The sequence below is a fragment of the Scardinius erythrophthalmus genome (assembly GCF_964197995.2).
Source record: "Scardinius erythrophthalmus genome assembly, chromosome: 4".
Classification (NCBI taxonomy): domain Eukaryota; kingdom Metazoa; phylum Chordata; class Actinopteri; order Cypriniformes; family Leuciscidae; genus Scardinius; species Scardinius erythrophthalmus.
Genome location: NC_138224.1, coordinates 3536671 through 3555103, shown reverse-complemented (window position 1 = coordinate 3555103; position 18433 = coordinate 3536671). Strand labels below are relative to the sequence as shown.

Below are 18433 nucleotides of genomic sequence, written 5' to 3'. Positions count from 1 at the left end.
TACTAAATATTATTCAGGAATAAGTGTTGAATCACATTTAAAACGCAATCTGGTAAGGAAACATTAACATTTTATTTCTTCGTGTTTCTTACTTTTTAAGGTTGGCTATTATAGTATTACAGTAAGAAACATGGGAAATTCAGGACTAAATAGCTTGCAGATTCTTTCTTACCCAAGATACTGAGTGAAACCGAAAGCAGAACAGATTTCAGCAAATACTGCTGTTCTGTATCATGTTTGTTTCTCTAATTCTGACACCGATGATCAAATGTATGGAAGCTTGTTTCCAATTCCACCAATGAAAAATGAATTACTCTCAGTGTCACTTTCATCAACAAATTAGTCATTAAGAACCTTAAAAATAAAAGAAGTTTTAATAAATATTTTATTATGCTTATATTAACAATGGTCTTGATGGGGGGAGGAGTCAGTTCTGCCACGCTCAGGTACGCATTAGTGAATCTCGATCATATTGATCTCCTCATCAACAGCGATCATAATGGAGTGCTATTAAATATGAAGCAAAAGACAACGGTCTTCAGGCACTTCTCAGAATAGCTCAGAAGATAACAATTTGCAGAGCTGACAACTCTCACGCATTCAACATGAGATTCACGCAATTGACACTGACACGCTCTCGCGGCACGTCCATTTTATCACGCAGTGAAAAATCGTGAAGCAAAGAGAACATTGACACCAACAGACTAGACAGAGCAGGTTTATGTGATATGAAACAGTCTCAGCTTTTTCTAATTCTGTCAATTTTATTATGAAATTCAAACATTAACTACCATTTTAGCTCTCCTAAATGTGACGTGACAGATTGTGGCACGTGAACTGATCACAGTCCCGGCTCCAGCTTTGAGATATAAGGTGGGCCAAGTGAAATTCCTGGTGGGCCCTGAGTTTTAACATTATTTTATTTTTTCCCTGTAACAAAACTTTATTTTAAAACAAAAAAGGCAGATATTGAAAGGGATTCTGCTTTATTTACAGGGCTCAACGCTAAGGAGCTTTTCTACAGTCAGTAATAAAACAACAAATGACCAAATTACAAACAGTAGCACAAATAAATGCAATCGGGCAGGACTGAGGGGTCTGGGGCCTCTGGGCTTGAGTTTATGTCGGGGCCCTACCTACACTAAAAATGACCTCAACTAGAACATCATTTTGGAGTAGCACAAATTACACAAACATAAAATATGCTTTGAGGTTTCTAGAACAATTAATATGCAACATTCCTAGCCAAGTCAAAGTTTATAGGTAATATTAAATAGTCATAATACAATAAAATACAGGTTGTGCTCCCTCAGTTCAAAGATCAAAACCCTGAAATAACACTGAGCAATAAAGCTAGCATCTGTGTCCTTTTATGTCAGATTATTTCATTTTAATCAGTAAATTCGGTCAGAATAAAAAGACACTGTATGACTACCAATCAAATGAGATCAAATCAACAAAATACATCTTTGGATTTAATGCAGCTCAGACATAGCATGATCTGATTTAAACAGCAATTATAATTGCATAATCAGTGTTGGGTTTAATGCTGTTAGCAGTTACAGACAGACAGATGAAGATCAGGATAAAGTTCAAATGCACTTCAAAAATACTTTTTAGAAAGAGTCATTAGTACAGTAATCTAATTACAGTGTTGAAGCTTATGAATTGAAATCGTTAAACTAATAAAACAGAAGCATACCAGTCATTCTCTACCATGTAAACATTGTAACATGTTGTCACTAAACATAATGAAATTCTGTTTATTTAGGGACTGTTCATTTTTTATTTAAGGGGCCACCGGAGGAGTTTTGAGATCTGTTGTCAAAAAATACATGACCCTCCCTTCGCCAGCAATAAATTTTTCTATGACCCTCCAAAATGATTGTGAAAAAAGGCATGACCCTCCCCGATAATTTATTGATTAGCCTACTTCTGTACTGGTTTGCGCTTGGCAAAGATGTTCAGATAACCATTATTTGTTTGTTTCTAAACCATAAACTCTTGCTTTCTCATCTTACTATGGCTGTTACGATAGACCAAACCTACGATTCGGTTCGTATCACGATTTTTTATTTTAGATTTGAAAAAAAATCAAGTTTTCGGTGCTGATGCGGTGTGACTCGTTCATATAAACATGTGGGTGGCGCTGCCAATAAAGCATCTAAAAGCTGTCACAAAGAACCAGCAAAAGTAATGATTATTAATATGTCAAATATAGCAAGGAGACATTTTAATTGTTTATTAATAAACAAGTGTTTTCTGTGTCGACTGCAAATATGAAGTTGACGATGCGTCGCGACCTTCTCAGAACGCGCCAGAGAGAAATGCACATTTCATAAGCGAGCAGTCTGTTTTTCTTTCGTTATGAATTGTTCTGTTTAAAAGTAGACATTTCAAGCTTTCTATTTCTCAGGTCTGTGAAGCAAGTAGAATACCTTACGCTGAGTTTCGGTTCATTTGGGAGACAAGAGTCCAGTTCTCTCGCCCGCGCCTCCGTATTATGATTATCTATTTTCTACTAGGCCTATATTTACTTATTTATTAAATCCAGATGAAACATTGATTAAAATTAAGATACAATTAATAAAAAACGAAATTCACTTTAAAGAAAGGCTTTGTGCTTTCTGTTTGAGGTCTCTGTGAAAGTTTTAAAGTCGCTCTCAGAGCAGTCATGTCCGTAATGGAGAACTGTCACGCCCGTAACTTTTTTTTTTTTTTCACATAAATGCGAACACGAAAAATAAAATAAAAATAATATAATATTTTATGTTCTGTGGAGGCCGATCTTTATTTATCCGGTGGGTATATATCTTTTGGTTTGCACAGTGTAATTTATAGCGCGAGATGCATGCCGGTTAGAAATGTGTCCGACTGCGGTCCGCCTGGCTCTGATGTCATGCTGACGTATGTCAAAAATCTCTCGCGAGCGCAAGCCGCACGTGTCGGATTCTGCAGTCGAGCGCAGTTGCTCTCCACCGCTCTCCACTGACTGCGCTTATCAAAAGGTGTGTTCGACATTGGCTGCGGCTGGATGTAACCGATCGGCGAGAGTAGCCGCGTGCAGGCGGGGAGGAGCTGCAAACGGAGACGTGAAGTCGGACACTTTCTGGTTCCCGTGGTGACCGCTCACGTGGTGTTTGCATACTTTACCACAGCTGAAGTGAAATAAATGCAATATTTGCCAAATAATACACGGATGTTTCAGAGACATTTTCATTCAGTACTTTATGTACTGCTTCATACAGCGTCTGTTTTGAATACAGTTCAACATAAGCTACTATTAATGAGTGGAGTCTACGTTTTTTTAATCAGTTTTAATTTGATAAACATGACACAATATAACATCGCAACGACATGAAAAGAGTGTTTACTGTTATAAAAAACTGATTTGAGAGCTTTAGAGGAACTAAAAGTGTTCGAATAAACACGAAACACACGTGATCATTGTCATGCAGTGAATCCGGCCAATCGTGGAACAGCTGTGTCGTCATCAGCCCTCGTGCAGCCGCTCTTGAGAAGCTGCGCTGGCTGAGTTCTCCGGCTACTCTCGAATCGCTCTCGCGGTACTTTCATGGCATACGTCACAGTCACGCGGTGTCGGCGCTGGATCAAGTCGGACAAAATTTCTAACCGGCATGCACTGCTTTAAGTCAGCCGCCGATCGGTCTGCGCAGAGCTGCATAAAGTCGAACAAGCCTAAAAGCATGATAGGAAACGACTTGCTGACGACTCAGCATAAAGGTGGTATCAGCGATTTCAGGCCCAAACATAAATGATCACATTCATCTAATATTTCGCTAGCTGCACGCCCCATAAGCATGCTGTCATGCTGTCAGGCTCTGAGATCTGCACACAAAAACAACTGTTTTCAGTCTGTTTGGCCAAATAATCAAAACCCAAACAAATAGTGTTCCAACCAATCACCGACAGGGGCGGGTGTTGTGAGGTTTTCGCGTGCAGCCGTCATAGGCAGCCGTGCACGAGCGCAAAACCTCACAACACCCGCCCCTGTCGATGATTGGTTGGAACACTATTTATTTTGGTTTTGAGTGATGTTGATACCAACTGTTTTTGTGTGCAGATCTCAGAGCCTAGGCTACCTAGAGAGACGCGTTTTTTTTGACAGCATGCTTATGGGGCGTGCAGCTAGCGAAATATTAGATGAATGTGATCATTTATGTTTAGGCCTGAAATCGCTGATACCACCTTTAATGCTCATTGGTTTAAACAACCGTGACAGGGTTTCTGCAGGTTTCAGTAAGTCAAATTTAAGACTTTTTTAAGACATTTTAAGACCATAAAGATTGAAATTTAAGACCTACACGACGCATTATCCAAGTTAGATAGACTTGGATACTGTTGGACCTTACTTTATTTGTAACTTTGTTATATTGTATTTATCTTGTAATTAGTTTATTAGAATTTTTTATTTGAAATCCGATCTGTGACTCAAAAACCATAATATGATCTAAACCGTGAGTTTTGTTATTCGTTGCACCACTAGAAAAGAGACAACGCTGACATGCACCAACATAAATTAGAAAGCTTTTACACTACTCAGTCATGACCAACCATACAAGAATTGATCGTGTTTTATTGTAGTAACAAGATGTAGTTATACAATAGTTAGGCTGCTATTTTTCATAGAAAGTATGTAGAAATATAGAGATAGAGTAGAGATACAGATACAAATAGAGATAAAGTAGTACATTGTCCTATAAGCACTGATCTTACCTGTAATTATAGTTTTAACAAACGCCACAAGTACAAAGAAGAATCAAGAGCTTCATAGAATCTGGACTGTCATGAATTATGGACCAAGCTAGTTTTCTCTGTGTAAAATGTGTTCTGTTCTGATGATTGATATTAGGAAAAACCTGGCTTTCTGATATCCAAAAAGATTACATAAATCATTACATGATGACAATTAAAAGTGTGAATTAAAAATTGTCAATAGAAGAAAATGTTAAGTGAAGTTACACTTCCCATGGCACTTTGAAGTAGAAGATTCTTTAAAACTGAAAACATGCTTAAATAATATAAGTACTTCATAAAAGGAATGACATGCAAACAAGGAATTATGTTCATTATTGATTAATTGCAGTAAATAACTTTGCATGTGTAGTTGTAAGTAAGCTACGACAATAAAATAAAGAATATGCAAACGCTTCACACTTCAGCCTCAGTGGCTCTTCAAACTGAATCTACACTCACGCATCTGTGTCTGTAGTCAGCATTACGAGATGCTCACTTGGTTAACTTCTACTGTTCCATCGTAACTCTAAAACTGTAAACGTTTCACTTCTTTTTTTACAAACTGAGACGTGTTAGCATTGCTACAGATGTTGTCAGGAGCTCAACTGGCCCAACTGCCTGACAGTATTCTCATATTAATAACTAAATTCTAGACTTATTGTTAAATCATGTGAAGAGCATTTTTATGTGAGCATGTCAGACAAGAATTATTTTGAGAGCATAAAATAGGAATTAAGCAAAACGAAGAAAAAAAAATTAAGCAAAATCTATTCTAACACTTTCATTACAAAAAATTCTCCATCAAACATTTTCACAATATAAATACACTATATTGTGGTGTAAATACTCGAGTCCAATATATAATGATTGTGGTTCTGAGCTGTACAGACGTATCGTCCGCTGTGTATTGGGTCGGTGTTGCTGATGGTCAGGTTCTGTCCGCTCTGCACTGGTTTCAGTGGTTCTTCAGTGTCTCTGTACCAGGTGTAGTTGAGCACCGGTGGGTTTGCATAACTGAGTACGTTTACATGCACCCTCATAATGCGATTATAATGGGATTTTGGCAATATTGCGATTAAACTTTACCTCATGTAAATGCAATACTTTGATGAAACTAATGCGATTAAGCTTATTATTGTAGTAACCATATTTGCATTAAATGCAATAAACAGGAATTTAAAGACCTTTAATCTCAATGCTCGGTTCTACACGGATGGCGTGTGTTGTTCACACAACTTCATGAATGAACTCCGTGATATTTTTCTGAAGTTTTCTCTTCTTCAAATCACTAAACTGTCAACACAACTCGCTGCGCAGTCTCTGCTCCGTATCTTCATCCAGACGAACGCGACGGCAGTGTAGGCAAACCCGGTGTAGTGCCGAATTCTGTGACTCTAGTAGGCGCTGTAGTGATGGTAGGGTTAAGATTGGGATTAGGAGTAGGTTGGATTAGCACAATACAGCGCCTACTAGGGTCACAAAATTCAGCATAACACCGGCAATGCAATATACATTATGTCACAGAATAATATGTAGTACCTCCTTAAAAATGTATTATGAATTTGATATGAGTAGATTAAAACATTTATACTGTATGCCTATCTGAGTGTGTTATAAACATACTGTACTTATTAGTGAATAATCAGAATAATAAAAAATTGCATGTAAACTGTAAGTGAAGAGTTCTGCTCGTGTCATGTAAACATCTTACTGCGTTTAAGACTTGATTATTAGAAATAATCGCATTATTGGTGCACATGTAAGCGTAGTCACTTCTGCAGCTCAGAGTCACTGAACGGCCCTCCTACAAAACCAGCTGCGTTTACAGACACAGATGTACATGTTCATCTAAAGGAAGAGAAAATCAATCAAACAATTACATTATGATTTACAGCACTAATTCTAGATGATCAGACAGTGGCTCCTCATACAAAAGTTTCTTTTCAGTGCTGAAAGTCATATTGTGACTGTGTGAAACAAAGTATATATCACATAAGGCTTTTATGGTGAAATTGCATCTTTTTCCTGTCAATCCATGATTATTATATGACCTTAAACAATGCACTTTCATTGCATCCAAATGCAATCTAGATCGTGTTATGCAGTTACTGTATTACATTCACAGCATTTATGTCATGTTGTGTTGGCCATGCAGGGGCCCGTTCTTCGTACGTTGCTTATTACATCCGAGATCAAATGACACATCCAAGATGATATCATCGTGCGAATCATGATCTGGCTAACTCGGTTCTTCGAACACACTTGCCGGATATGATTAGTATAGCTGGATTGTGTTATCTGAGATAATTGCGCGTTCATGCGCTGGTTAAAAGGGGATATGTATCGATAGTAGAAACATTGATCAGCAACGCTGCTATTGGCTGCTCAGCGTGGCCAAAGAGCGGGCTCAGTTTTTCTCCTCAGCAGAGCAAGAACTAATAGTCGAAGTTTATTCAGAACACACAGCCACGTCCAAGTGATCTGAGGGCACGCGCGCATCCTGGTGTGTGACGTGTACACAGGCTGGTGCATAGATATATACACTAGATGTCGCCTTGTCAACGGCAGTTCATTGGAACGAATGTCTTTAATGCGACATCTAGTGTATATCTATGTATAGTATATCGTATATAGTAGTACATAGTATATAGTATATCTATGCACCAGTCTGTGTACACGTCACACACCAGGATGCACGTGCACCCTCAGATCACTTGGACGTGTGCTGTGTATAAGAGGTAACAACGATATAAATACTGTTCGTTTTCTCACACAAACCGCTCGTTTCGTGTCTTAGGCCATCAATGTGTATTTACGATGGGGAATTGTTTAATTTGGACGATGGGGAATTGTTTTAATTTGGACTCTGTGCATGCTCTTTGAGACAGTGACCATAGACCTGCATTATATGACTGACAGACAAGAACAGTTTGACCTAAAAATATCAAATTGAAACTACTGCGGAAAAAAAGACACCTACATCTTGGATGCCCTTGAGGTAAGCTAAAACATACCAAAATTTAATTTCAAAGTGAACTATCCCTTTAACAGAATTCTTGGTTATCTTACTTCAGGTTTCACATTGGGGTTAACATTTATTCCTGAGTATTTATAAACATAAATGTTCTTATTTGCATATTTACCATTCAGCCACATTGCACATCCTCATCGACTGAACTATCAAGTTTATAATGAATGGGCTTTTCAACATTCTGTCACTTACTGTATACACCAAACCTGTATGACTTTCTTTCATGCATGTAACGCAAAAGTAGATATTTTGAATAACGTTGGGAACAAAACAACATTGGACCCCATTGACTTCCCTTGTATGAACCAAAAAAAAAAAAAGAGAAATACACAGAGACAATATCTCTCTCAAAAAAGAAAATAAGTCATACAGGTTTTGAATGACAAATATGTCATGTCATAAATAAATGATAAATGACAGAATTTTCATTTTTGTGTAAACTATCCCTTTACTTCAAACTGTACACTTATAATACATGTGAGCAATATGCATGCCGCTCTGCTTTGAGTCTTTGCATGTATTACTATGTAAAGTTAGCCTGGGTTTCCCCATACTGCCTTGCTTGCAGCACGATTTTATTCACGCTGCTAGGCAGTCTGGACACCATGGACCAAATTTTCCCCTGAAAAAGGGAACCAATCACAGAATGGGGAGGGAGCAGCAAGACGATGACGACACCGAAGCAGTTTGTTTATATCTATGGATCCAACATGGCATCAGACTCGACGTTATCTTCTACCCTCATGTTTATCTTGCACAAACGGTAATATTCGCTAAACGCCATCGTGTACAAATAAATCTTTGACCCATCGTCTTTTTCCTCGTCGAATTTATGTCACTCTACATACGTCATCTGGTATAATTGAAGCGATTGGCTATGAGCTACATACAGGTGCATTTGATAGACATTCATAGCGCCCAATAAACGGCTCTGGGCATTCGTAAACCACGCCTCAAATACGAGAAAATGAACACGTGGTTCCCAGACCAAGTCTCAAATGAGACTTGGTCTGACGTTAGCCAGGCTAATGTAAAGTGTGATTCTGGCACTTTTTTTTTTACACATCTTTTAACAGAAGTACAATTTTAGAGATGTGCAAATGTTTGTACTGGTATAATTAACTTTTTTTTTCCTCTATGTTCTGTACCGTGAAGTCTTGTATTACTCATCTAATCATATTTACGCATTACTTTAACACAGCAATTGACTTGATGTTCAAGGAATTTTAGAGAACTTGAGATGTCGGTTACCAGAATTCTTTTTTTTTTTCTCTTACATTTAATCACATTGCATTAGTATTATAAAAAAAGTTGACAGCTTCATGCAATTTCACTTGCTTCAGTGCAGTTTCACAAAGGTTTCATATTAAAAAATTTTGCATTTCAAAACTTGAACATGTTGCTCTCTGTAGGGGAACCAAATCTCCTGTGGTCTTTCCATATACATTTTCTGTATATGAAGAAAACACCCACGCAAAACTGTTACACACATTTAACAGCATTTCTAGCATGCAACTGAACTGCAACTTACTGTACTGTTGGTCACTGTCAGCCTGTCATAATTTTTTTTTTTTTACGAATGTCAGTATGCATCCTTCATATAAGATATTAAACCACTGTGTAGTTTATTTGATCAAATAGTCTTTACCGTAAGCTATACATCAAAGTGAAGTCATTTAAACATGGTTTTGTGGTTTTTGTAACTCTTCAATAGTGTCTTTTCAGTGCTGAAAGTCATATTGTGACTGCGTTAAACCGTATCATCACATGCTTTTATGGTAAATATCACCTTTTTAATCTTAATACATGTTTATTTTCACCATAAACATTGCACTTTGCATCCAAATACAATGCAATGTTTAGGGTTGGGTACCGAGACCCGGTTCCAATAGGGAACCGGTTCCGACGTAAACGGTAGTAACCAGACCGAATAAGAACGAAACTTTCGGTGCCTGATTTCGGTGCCTGACGTTTTTTACCGCCCTGAACAGAAAGGAAGATATTTAGAATAATATCAGTAACCAGACAGTTTCTGGTCTCATTTACTTCCATAGTATTTTTTTTCCTACTAGCCTATGGAAGTCAATGAGACCAGAAACTGTCTGGTTACTGATATTATTCTAAATATCTTCCTTCCTGTTCAGCAGAAGAAAGAAATTCATACAGGTTTGAAACAACATGAGGGTGAGTATATATATATATTGGTGAGTGGGATAGGTAGGTGGATGTAGGTGTATGTTAGGGAGAGAATCTGTGTATGAATGTGTTGTGTCTGAATGAATTTATGTGTTTTTGTAATGTTGTTATTTATTATTATTTTTTGTTTATGGTTTGTTTTGTATTCTGTATTTGTGTTTATAAGACCCTCTTGAAAATGAGATGTTGCATCTCAAGAGGCTATCCTTCAATAAATTCAAATTCAAATATGATGACAGAATTTTCATTTTAAAGTGGAGTATCCCTTTAAGCCCTAGACGACGCCTATCTATTCATTCTGGTGAAATCACAAAATATAATGGACACAAAGTGTCCCTGCTTGATATACAACCACTGATGAGCATAATCGTAAAATCGTCGCCTGACTAAAGTTCAAGTTCAGCTGCCAGTGTTCCTCTTCGGATAAGTCTAATATTTTAATGCCAACTGCAAATCTTGCATATCAAGTATGAAGTATATCAATATCAAGTATATTTATATGAGGCTATACTGTGTGTGTTAAATATTTCTGCTCAGTGTCAGATATTTCTCTGTTTTGTAAAAGTCATAATATGAGAAGACAAAATTTTGATGTTAACTCAAGTGTTTTCGGCTACATCAGTAGCCTTTTAAACGGCACAATTTTTCATTTAATCAGAAATCAGAAAATCTTTTTCAGAAAATCACACACACACACACACACACACACACACACACACACACACAGAGGTATTATTTTTTTGATAAAGTGTGTGCGGTTTAGTTTTGTTAAGTACCATTTCAAGAACCGTTTAAGCACCGGAACCGTTTGAAAAATACCGAGTAGGTACTGGTATCGGATAAAACCCAACCGATACCCAACCCTAGCAATGTTATGCTTTTGCTGTAAGGGATCAGATTAAATAAGTGAATATAACAGTGCAGTAATTTTTCTTTGTACTCACACTGAGCATCCAGTTCAATTGTTGCGTTGTGTTGGCCATGCTGGTTTTGAGCTGTACAGCGATACCGTGTGGAGTGTGTAGGGTTAGACACAACGTAGGTATGATTAAATCCGGTCTGGAGGAGCTCAAGCTGAGATCCGGTCTCTTTGTACCAGGTGAAGTTGAGCACCGCTGGTTTTGCATCAGTGCTGCAGGTCAGAGTCACTGGACGGCCCTCCATCATAGAGCCGGAGGGAAAGAATGACAGCGATGTGTTTTTTGGGGCATCTGAGGAAAAAAGATGTGTAGTGTAGCAGTTCAAGATCTGGGTTAGTAACTGAATAGCTGTATGTTTAAACCTCGTTATTTTACAAGTTTCAGATGTAGGCAGTATGTTGAAGCATGTGTGAAAACATCTAGACGAACACAATACAAAATAACCGACAAAACACCATGTGTCTGTATTTCACCTATTACGTTGTTCGCTTTACACTAGCTGTGCAATGGTTTTAATTAGCTACTGTGCTAAAGCAAATCAAACACATACTATATGATGAGAATTTGTAGTAAACATTATAGGACTGTTTTTCATTTGTCGACTGGACAGTGTGTTATTCTGAACTGAGAACAGCTGCACTGTGAGCAACTGAAGCACATCTGGGAATAAATCAAAACCCACTGACACTGATCATAAATTTGCAGTTCAGTGATGTTCACAGAAAAAAGTCAGTATCTACAGACAGGCCTCATTACTTGGATGATTAATGTTAGGGTTTGCACATTAAAATCCTAATCAAAATAACATTTTCTTTTTTTTCGTTGCATTGAGTATATTATGAGAAATCAATTAATTCAGTCCTCATGAATGTAAGTAACTGATTGATAATAGCGATTGCCAAGCATTCACAACGGACGTCCAGCAGAATTCAGCCTGTCACAGTAGATAGCATTATGACAATCTTCCACATTTGTAAAATAATAGTAAAGACATAAACACAATGAATTAACACTAGTGGAAGTAGGCTTGGGCGGTATTGGAATTTTGATACCGTCAAACCTCCTCCCTATTTTACCGGGGTATACGGTATTACCGTGACTAATTAAAAATTATGACATAATGGGCTCAGGTGGCGTCACCAAACTGTTGGCTTGTGCCTTCAGAAACTGAATGCCAGATCAAAAAAAATAAAAAAAATAAAATCAAGCCGTGCACGTTGTGTCTGAGTCCGGCCGACTGCATTAACTGTTATTATGAGCCCGAGCCCACCATTATTCAACATAATATCTGTGTGCGTGCAACAAGCAAGAAGTGCCTTTGTAATCCGGTGACGCGTGTCCATTGATTTTTATTAATAAAACTGTTCTGCAAAGATAGAAGTTGACGATCGCCATCTCTGTAGTGAACGCGCCTATAGAGAGAAATGCACATCATTGATCAATCAGATTTATTTTCGTTTTGAATTGTTTCGTTTAAAGAAATTGACGATCGCCATCTCCATAGTGAACGATAGAGAGAAATGCACATCATGGATTACAGAGAGTAGGCTAGTCTATTTCTTGTCTTTTCGTTTTGTATGGTTTCGTTTACTGAAATTGATGATCGCATCTCTGTATGAACGCGCCTAGAGAGAAATGCACATCATGGATTAAATAATCAGAGTGGCCTTTTTCTTTTCGTTTTGAATTGTTTCGTTTAAAGAAATTGACGATCGGCATCTCTGTGAACGCTATAGAGAAAAATGCACATCATGGATTAATCAGAGAGTAGCCTACCCTATATTTCTTTTCGTTTTGAATTGTTTTGTTTAAAGAAATTGACGATCGCCATCTCTGAGTTTCGGTTGATTTATGAGATTTCAATGCAAGTGACCGTGGCATGCCATCGCCCAACATGTCATGATTATATTAAATCCAGGCAATTTGGTTGATGAAAAATTTATTAAAATTAAGATACAATTTATACAAAACGAAATTCGTTTTAAAGAGGCCTTTTACAAAACGAAATTTATTGAAGTGGTCAAATCGTCTGACTCCCGATGCATCCCATCTTATTTGTGCTGTTCACTTTTCATAATCAACAAAGATGGAAAAAATAACATTATAATATTTTAACAAATACGAAACTTAATGCGCTTATTCAATAAACTCGAGAACAAAATGCATCCTGGCAGCAGTGAGTGGGTGGTAGTTTCGGAGATGCGACATTAGGTTAGAGGTGTTTACATCTCTCGCGGTCATCTTTTTATGGCACAATTTACAAATTGCCTCGTCAGTATTTACCGCCTCTCCCTTCTCATTTGGCTGGAACCAGAAATATTACCAAACTGCAACCACACAAGCATTTTTAGGCAATAAATAAATTCTATATATTATAGGCTATATAAGTGCCGGTAATGACGGTATTGAAACTGATACCGGTGCTATTTTAAGATCCCGCGGTATCCGATATTACCGTAATACCGCCCAACCCTAAGTGGAAGTATTTGCAATAAAAGTGAAGGTTTTTTAATTGTGTTAAAAATATTAAATATATTTAAAATATATGCATTAAAATATAATATATATATTTAATTTAATTGTATTTTTATTTATTTATTTTTTAGCTTTTAAGTCTGAAATCTGAAGTCTGATATAGTAATGACTGTGGGTAAATTAGAAGAGCCTCTTGATACTCACACTGGACGTCCAGCATCACTGATGCGTTCTGAGCGCCGTGTTCGTTCTGAGCTGTACAGACGTATCGTCCGCTGTGTGCCGGGTCGGTGTTGCTGATGGTCAGGTTCTGTCCGCTCTGCACTGGTTTCAGTGGTTCTCCAGTGTCTCTGTACCAGGTGTAGTGGAGCACCGGTGGGTTTGCATCACTGCTGCAGCTCAGAGTCACTGAACGGCCCTCCAGAACAAAACCAGATGCATTTACATGCGCAGATGTGTTTTTAGGAGCATCTAATGGAGGAGAAAAAAAATGTAGGCCATCAATTTTTTTTGTAATTTTTTTTTTTTTTAAATAATTGTAAAGTCATTAATGCTATGAAATAAGACTAATGTAAGTATAGGAAATAATTAGTGACAAATAAAAATGCTTTTTAAATCGTATACATTTTCTCATCCAAGTAAAAAGGGTCCATCGTCAGCAGGTTAAAGGACTACAAAGTCATGTTTATTATATTTGCATTTAGTTCTTGTCGTTCACTGTACATTGTAAAGGTTGAAAAAGCTGTTTAAAGGAACACTCCACCGTTTTTTGAAATAGGGCTTATTCACCTTCTTTCCTACATTTAGATAGGTGGGCAAATGCATTTTTGTCTCAGTGCATGCATTGTTTTAGTTTGACAGGGTCGGCGCTAGCTTAGCTTAGCTTAATGAATGGAATCCTTTGTTGCCAGCTAGCATGTCCTGAGTAAAAGTGGTAAAAAAAAACAAAAAAAAAAAAACTAATTACTTCTTGTGGCCTGCGTATTCACAACGAGTACAAATAGCGATGCAGATTAACACTAGGCGATTTCCTAGGCAGATATTGACTTGGGACTATATTAGGGGGAAGCACAGGCAACATTCCGGCGTGAATAGTAGCTGGCTATTTTTCCTACAGTACATGAGTGGCGATGAACATGGCTGATTTTATGAGAGACGAAGAGGGTGACTTCTCAGACAGTCAAGATCCAGAACCATATACCTCTATGAACCAGAGTTTTCAGAAGAGGAGCTGCGTGCTTTAGAAATAGAACGACAGGAGGAGGAGGTTGCGATCGCTCAACAGCCTGAGGACGTGAGGATGAGAACCAAAAGGAACTGGTGGTGTGAATGTGGGGGTATATGCCAATCTATGCTGACTGAAATGCTGTGGCGAGTGGGACAAGTTACTGCCATTGATGACCAGGCTCAACGCATCAGATCTAGATGAGCGTGCCCGCAGTTGTGTCACAGCTACCGAGGATTTCACGGCGTTGATCCATCCTGCAGTACTCAATTTTTTTTCCCGGTATGATAAAGTGAACTGGAAAAAAACGCCCCACGCCGGATGGACCAAATGGACAGCTGTCCACAGAGTAAGTGATTATTTTAAACATGAAGCATGTATAGATCGACCCATATTATACCTGTATTCACATTCACATATTATACCACATATTCACATTTCATGTGTTGCGTGATATCTCTGCGCCCAAGTAGCAGTGCTTCGCCTGTGCTTCCCCCTAATATAGTCCCAAGTCAATATCTGCCTAGGAAATCGCCTAGTGTTAATCTGCATCGCTATTTGTACTCGTTGTGAATACGCAGGCCACAAGAATTAATTAGGTTTTTTTATTTTATTTTTTCATCACTTTTACTCAGGACATGCTAGCTGGCAATAAAGGATTCCATTCATTATGCTAAGCTAAGCTAGCGCCGACCCTGTCAAACTAAAACAATGCATGCACTGAGACAAAAATGCATTTGCCCAAATGTAGGAAAGAAGGTGAATAGCCCTATTTCAAAAAACGGTGGAGTGTTCCTTTAAGCGAAGATCATTTATATTAACGGTTGATAATTCTACTCTGTGCAAAACAACTGACCTTAAATATTTGGAATAAAAGTAAATAACTGAAGGTTTTATATATTATGTTAATAACATTATTTAATATTGTATTTTAGGCTTTAAATACTTTTCTTGTTGACATTTACATTAAAATGAATGTATGTAAAAAAAAAAAAAAAAAACTGTGCTATAAAACCTTCACTGTAGCTTTACTTTCAAATATTTAAAGTGAAGTTTTTATATTTAAAAATATATATAAAATCATTTTAATATAATATGTATAATTTATATTTTGTGTATTTATTTACACTATCCCTCTCTCTCTCTTTCTCTGCATATAAAATAAATTATATGCAATATTTTATACTTCTAGTATATATGTGTGTATAAAGTCTGAAATCTGAAGTCTGATATAGTAATGACTGTGAGTAAATTAGAAGAGCCTCTTGATACTCACACTGGACATCCAGCATCACTGATGCGTTCTGAACACCGTGTTCGTTCTGAGCTGTACAGACGTATCGTCCGCTGTGTGTCGGGTCGGTGTTGCTGATGGTCTGGTTCTGTCCGCTCTGCACTGGTTTCAGTGGTTCTTCAGTGTCTCTGTACCAGGTGTAGTTGAGCACCGGTGGGTTTGCATCACTGCTGCAGCTCAGAGTCACTGAACGGCCCTCCAGAACAAAACCAGATGCATTTACATGCGCAGATGTGTTTTTAGGAGCATCTAATGGAGGAGAAAAACATTCAGGCAATTATGTTATGATTTACAGCTCTAATTCTAGATGATCAGACAGTATTTATTGAAATAATCCCTGTCTTACACTGAACACGTAGCGTACGGGACTTGTGTTTTGTGACCTGCTCCTGAAGCTGGTGTGTTACAGTGCAGGTGAAATTGGCTAAATGATGACGGTGAGTTACAGTGAAGATCAGATCAGAGATGAGCTCAGTTTGCTCCTGACGCTGCAGTTGTGTGACTCTCTCGTTGAGGAGGTGTTCAGGAGACGAGCTCCATGTGAGATTTGCTGGACGAGAGGAACAGAAGATCTTAGTCGAGCAGCGCAGAATCACAGAGCTTCCCTCCATCACCTCCTTCACCTTCTTCACCTCCGTCACGTTCTGCTGATCCTTAAACAGACTCACTGTGGGTTTGGGTGGAGACTCTACAACACATAGAGATACAGTCAAACATGACAGGATTATCATATCCAATAATGAAGGCACATATTGTACAGTAGTAGGTTTATTGATTATTTATGTCCAGTAACATTATCCAACTCATTTTGCATCGCAGACATAAGACATTTTCTGTGAATGTGCGAGACTTCCGCATATTAGTAAAGGATTAGAATAAATCAAAATAATATGATAAGAATTACTAGTTTGCAATATAAAGCAGCATAACGGACTGTTTTTGTACAAGTTAATAACTGGTAGCGAATGTCAACAGAAGCTTCGCACAATCATGTTACTAATGGCTGCGCCACACTTACATTTAGATAGAAGCAGCATTAACAATATGACACTCACCTATGACAGCAATTTCAACTTTGTATTCAGGTTTGTATTTGTAGCTATATTTCAGATCTCCGCTGCTTTCAACTCTGAAAAAATACGACCCATTATCAGTCGGATGGACATTATCGAAGCGGGTGGTGCAGTTTTTCTCTGTAGGAGTGCCAAATATTTCTCCTTTTAACGATCCTGTGTCGGGGCTACTGGAGTCAAACACTACAGTGGGATAATCTCCGTCTTTATACCATATTCTCTTTACATCTTCAGTGAGGTCCTTTTCAAATTTTGTTTCAATATCAAATGTGCAGGGTATGAAAACACAGGATCCTTGTAGAGCTTCTACTCTCTTCGGCAGACTGATACTAAAGCCACAAAAAACTCCTAAAACACACAGACAAGAGGAACTGATCACACAGAGTTTACATGCAGAATAAACTGCTGCACTTACTGCTCTTTAATCTTACAAAGGTCATATGAAAATGTTTTCAGAATATTAATTCAGCAGAGGAATAATCTATAAGACTGAAACCTTGTATCAGACATCCAGTGAGGAGGAACGTCACAGATATTTCCATCATTTACATTCACTCCACCTTACAACAGAAAATACAAACACACAATCATATACACTTAAAAATAAACTGAAGAACCTTTAACATACATTGAATCTTTCCATTCCATAAAAGCTTCTTTATAGGGGAAAAAATAATGTTCTTTAGATTATTAAAAGGTTCTTCATATTAAGAAAAAAATATATATTTTAAAAGTGTTCACTTAAAGTTTCCATTGATTGTTCTTCTATGGTCAAAACTTGTGTGAAAAAACACTCTATTGGAATCTTTATTTTTAAGAGTGTATAAACTTAACAGTTATTTCCTTTTAAAACTTGTATATGAATTTTTAGCTGTTGGTGTAAACATATTATTTTCTAAATCCAAAAACTATTTTTCATGAGTGAGATAAATGTCATGAGAAAAAATACAGGCTACTAAATCAAAACTCTAAATCACTGAAATAAATTTTTAGAAAGATTAAAAACAGTTTCATCTTGGACATGTTTTACAACCTGAATGTAAAAAGACTGAAAATCTCAAAACGACATAAGTTTTAGTGTGTTGTGTGTAAATGACTTACCGTGAAAGAGCGACTGTGACTCTTCTACACTGGATAGAGGGAGATCTGTGTGTGAAAACAACACGTCTTTACTTCTATTAGAGTTTTACCACTTCCCCTTTCAGTCCGAACTAAATAACTATAGCCTGACTGAGTAATATATGCTAATCAGTATGAAGCTTATTGAATAATATTCAAAAAATAATTTCTTTATATTTACTTGAAACATCTTGTGAGACAGTAACGCTTAATAATAACTAAATATTATTCAGGAATACGTGTTGAATCACATTTAAAACGCAATCTGTTAAGGAAACATTAACATTTAATTTCTTCGTGTTTCTTACTTTTTAAGGTTGGCTATTATAGTATTACAGTAAG

The 18433-nt window shown here is 37.4% G+C and overlaps 1 protein-coding gene across 2 annotated transcripts; it reads right to left on the bottom strand.

The window, feature by feature from the left end:
- Positions 1–4559: 4559 nt before the first annotated feature.
- Positions 4560–18227, bottom strand: LOC308690072 (sialic acid-binding Ig-like lectin 14). 2 transcript variants are annotated; one of them, XM_081364313.1, is made up of 8 exons: positions 18074–18126; positions 17469–17532; positions 16955–17320; positions 16246–16587; positions 15882–16148; positions 13585–13851; positions 10930–11196; positions 4560–6606 (listed from the first exon to the last, which is right to left on the bottom strand). In XM_081364313.1, the coding sequence occupies exons 2-8, from the start codon at positions 17515–17517 to the stop codon at positions 6581–6583; spliced, it is 1584 nt and encodes a 527-aa protein (XP_081220439.1). In that variant the 5' UTR covers positions 17518–17532; positions 18074–18126; the 3' UTR covers positions 4560–6580. The 2 variants fall into 2 exon arrangements, with proteins under 2 accessions (XP_081220439.1, XP_081220438.1); XM_081364312.1 differs by lacking the exon at positions 4560–6606 and having other exon boundaries at positions 9060–11196; positions 18074–18227.
- Positions 18228–18433: the final 206 nt, after the last annotated feature.

Bases quoted from the DNA above. Each gene is read 5' to 3' on its own strand.
- LOC308690072 (XM_081364312.1), bottom strand. From the start codon at position 17,517: ATGATGGAAATATCTGTGACGTTCCTCCTCACTGGATGTCTGATACAA. The intron at 16,588-16,954 runs GTGAGTGTCATA...TATGTGTTGTAG, and splicing joins AGTTGAAATTGCTGTCATAG to AGTCTCCACCCAAACCCACA. The intron at 13,852-15,881 runs GTGAGTATCAAG...CTCCTCCATTAG, and splicing joins AGTGATGCTGGATGTCCAGT to ATGCTCCTAAAAACACATCT.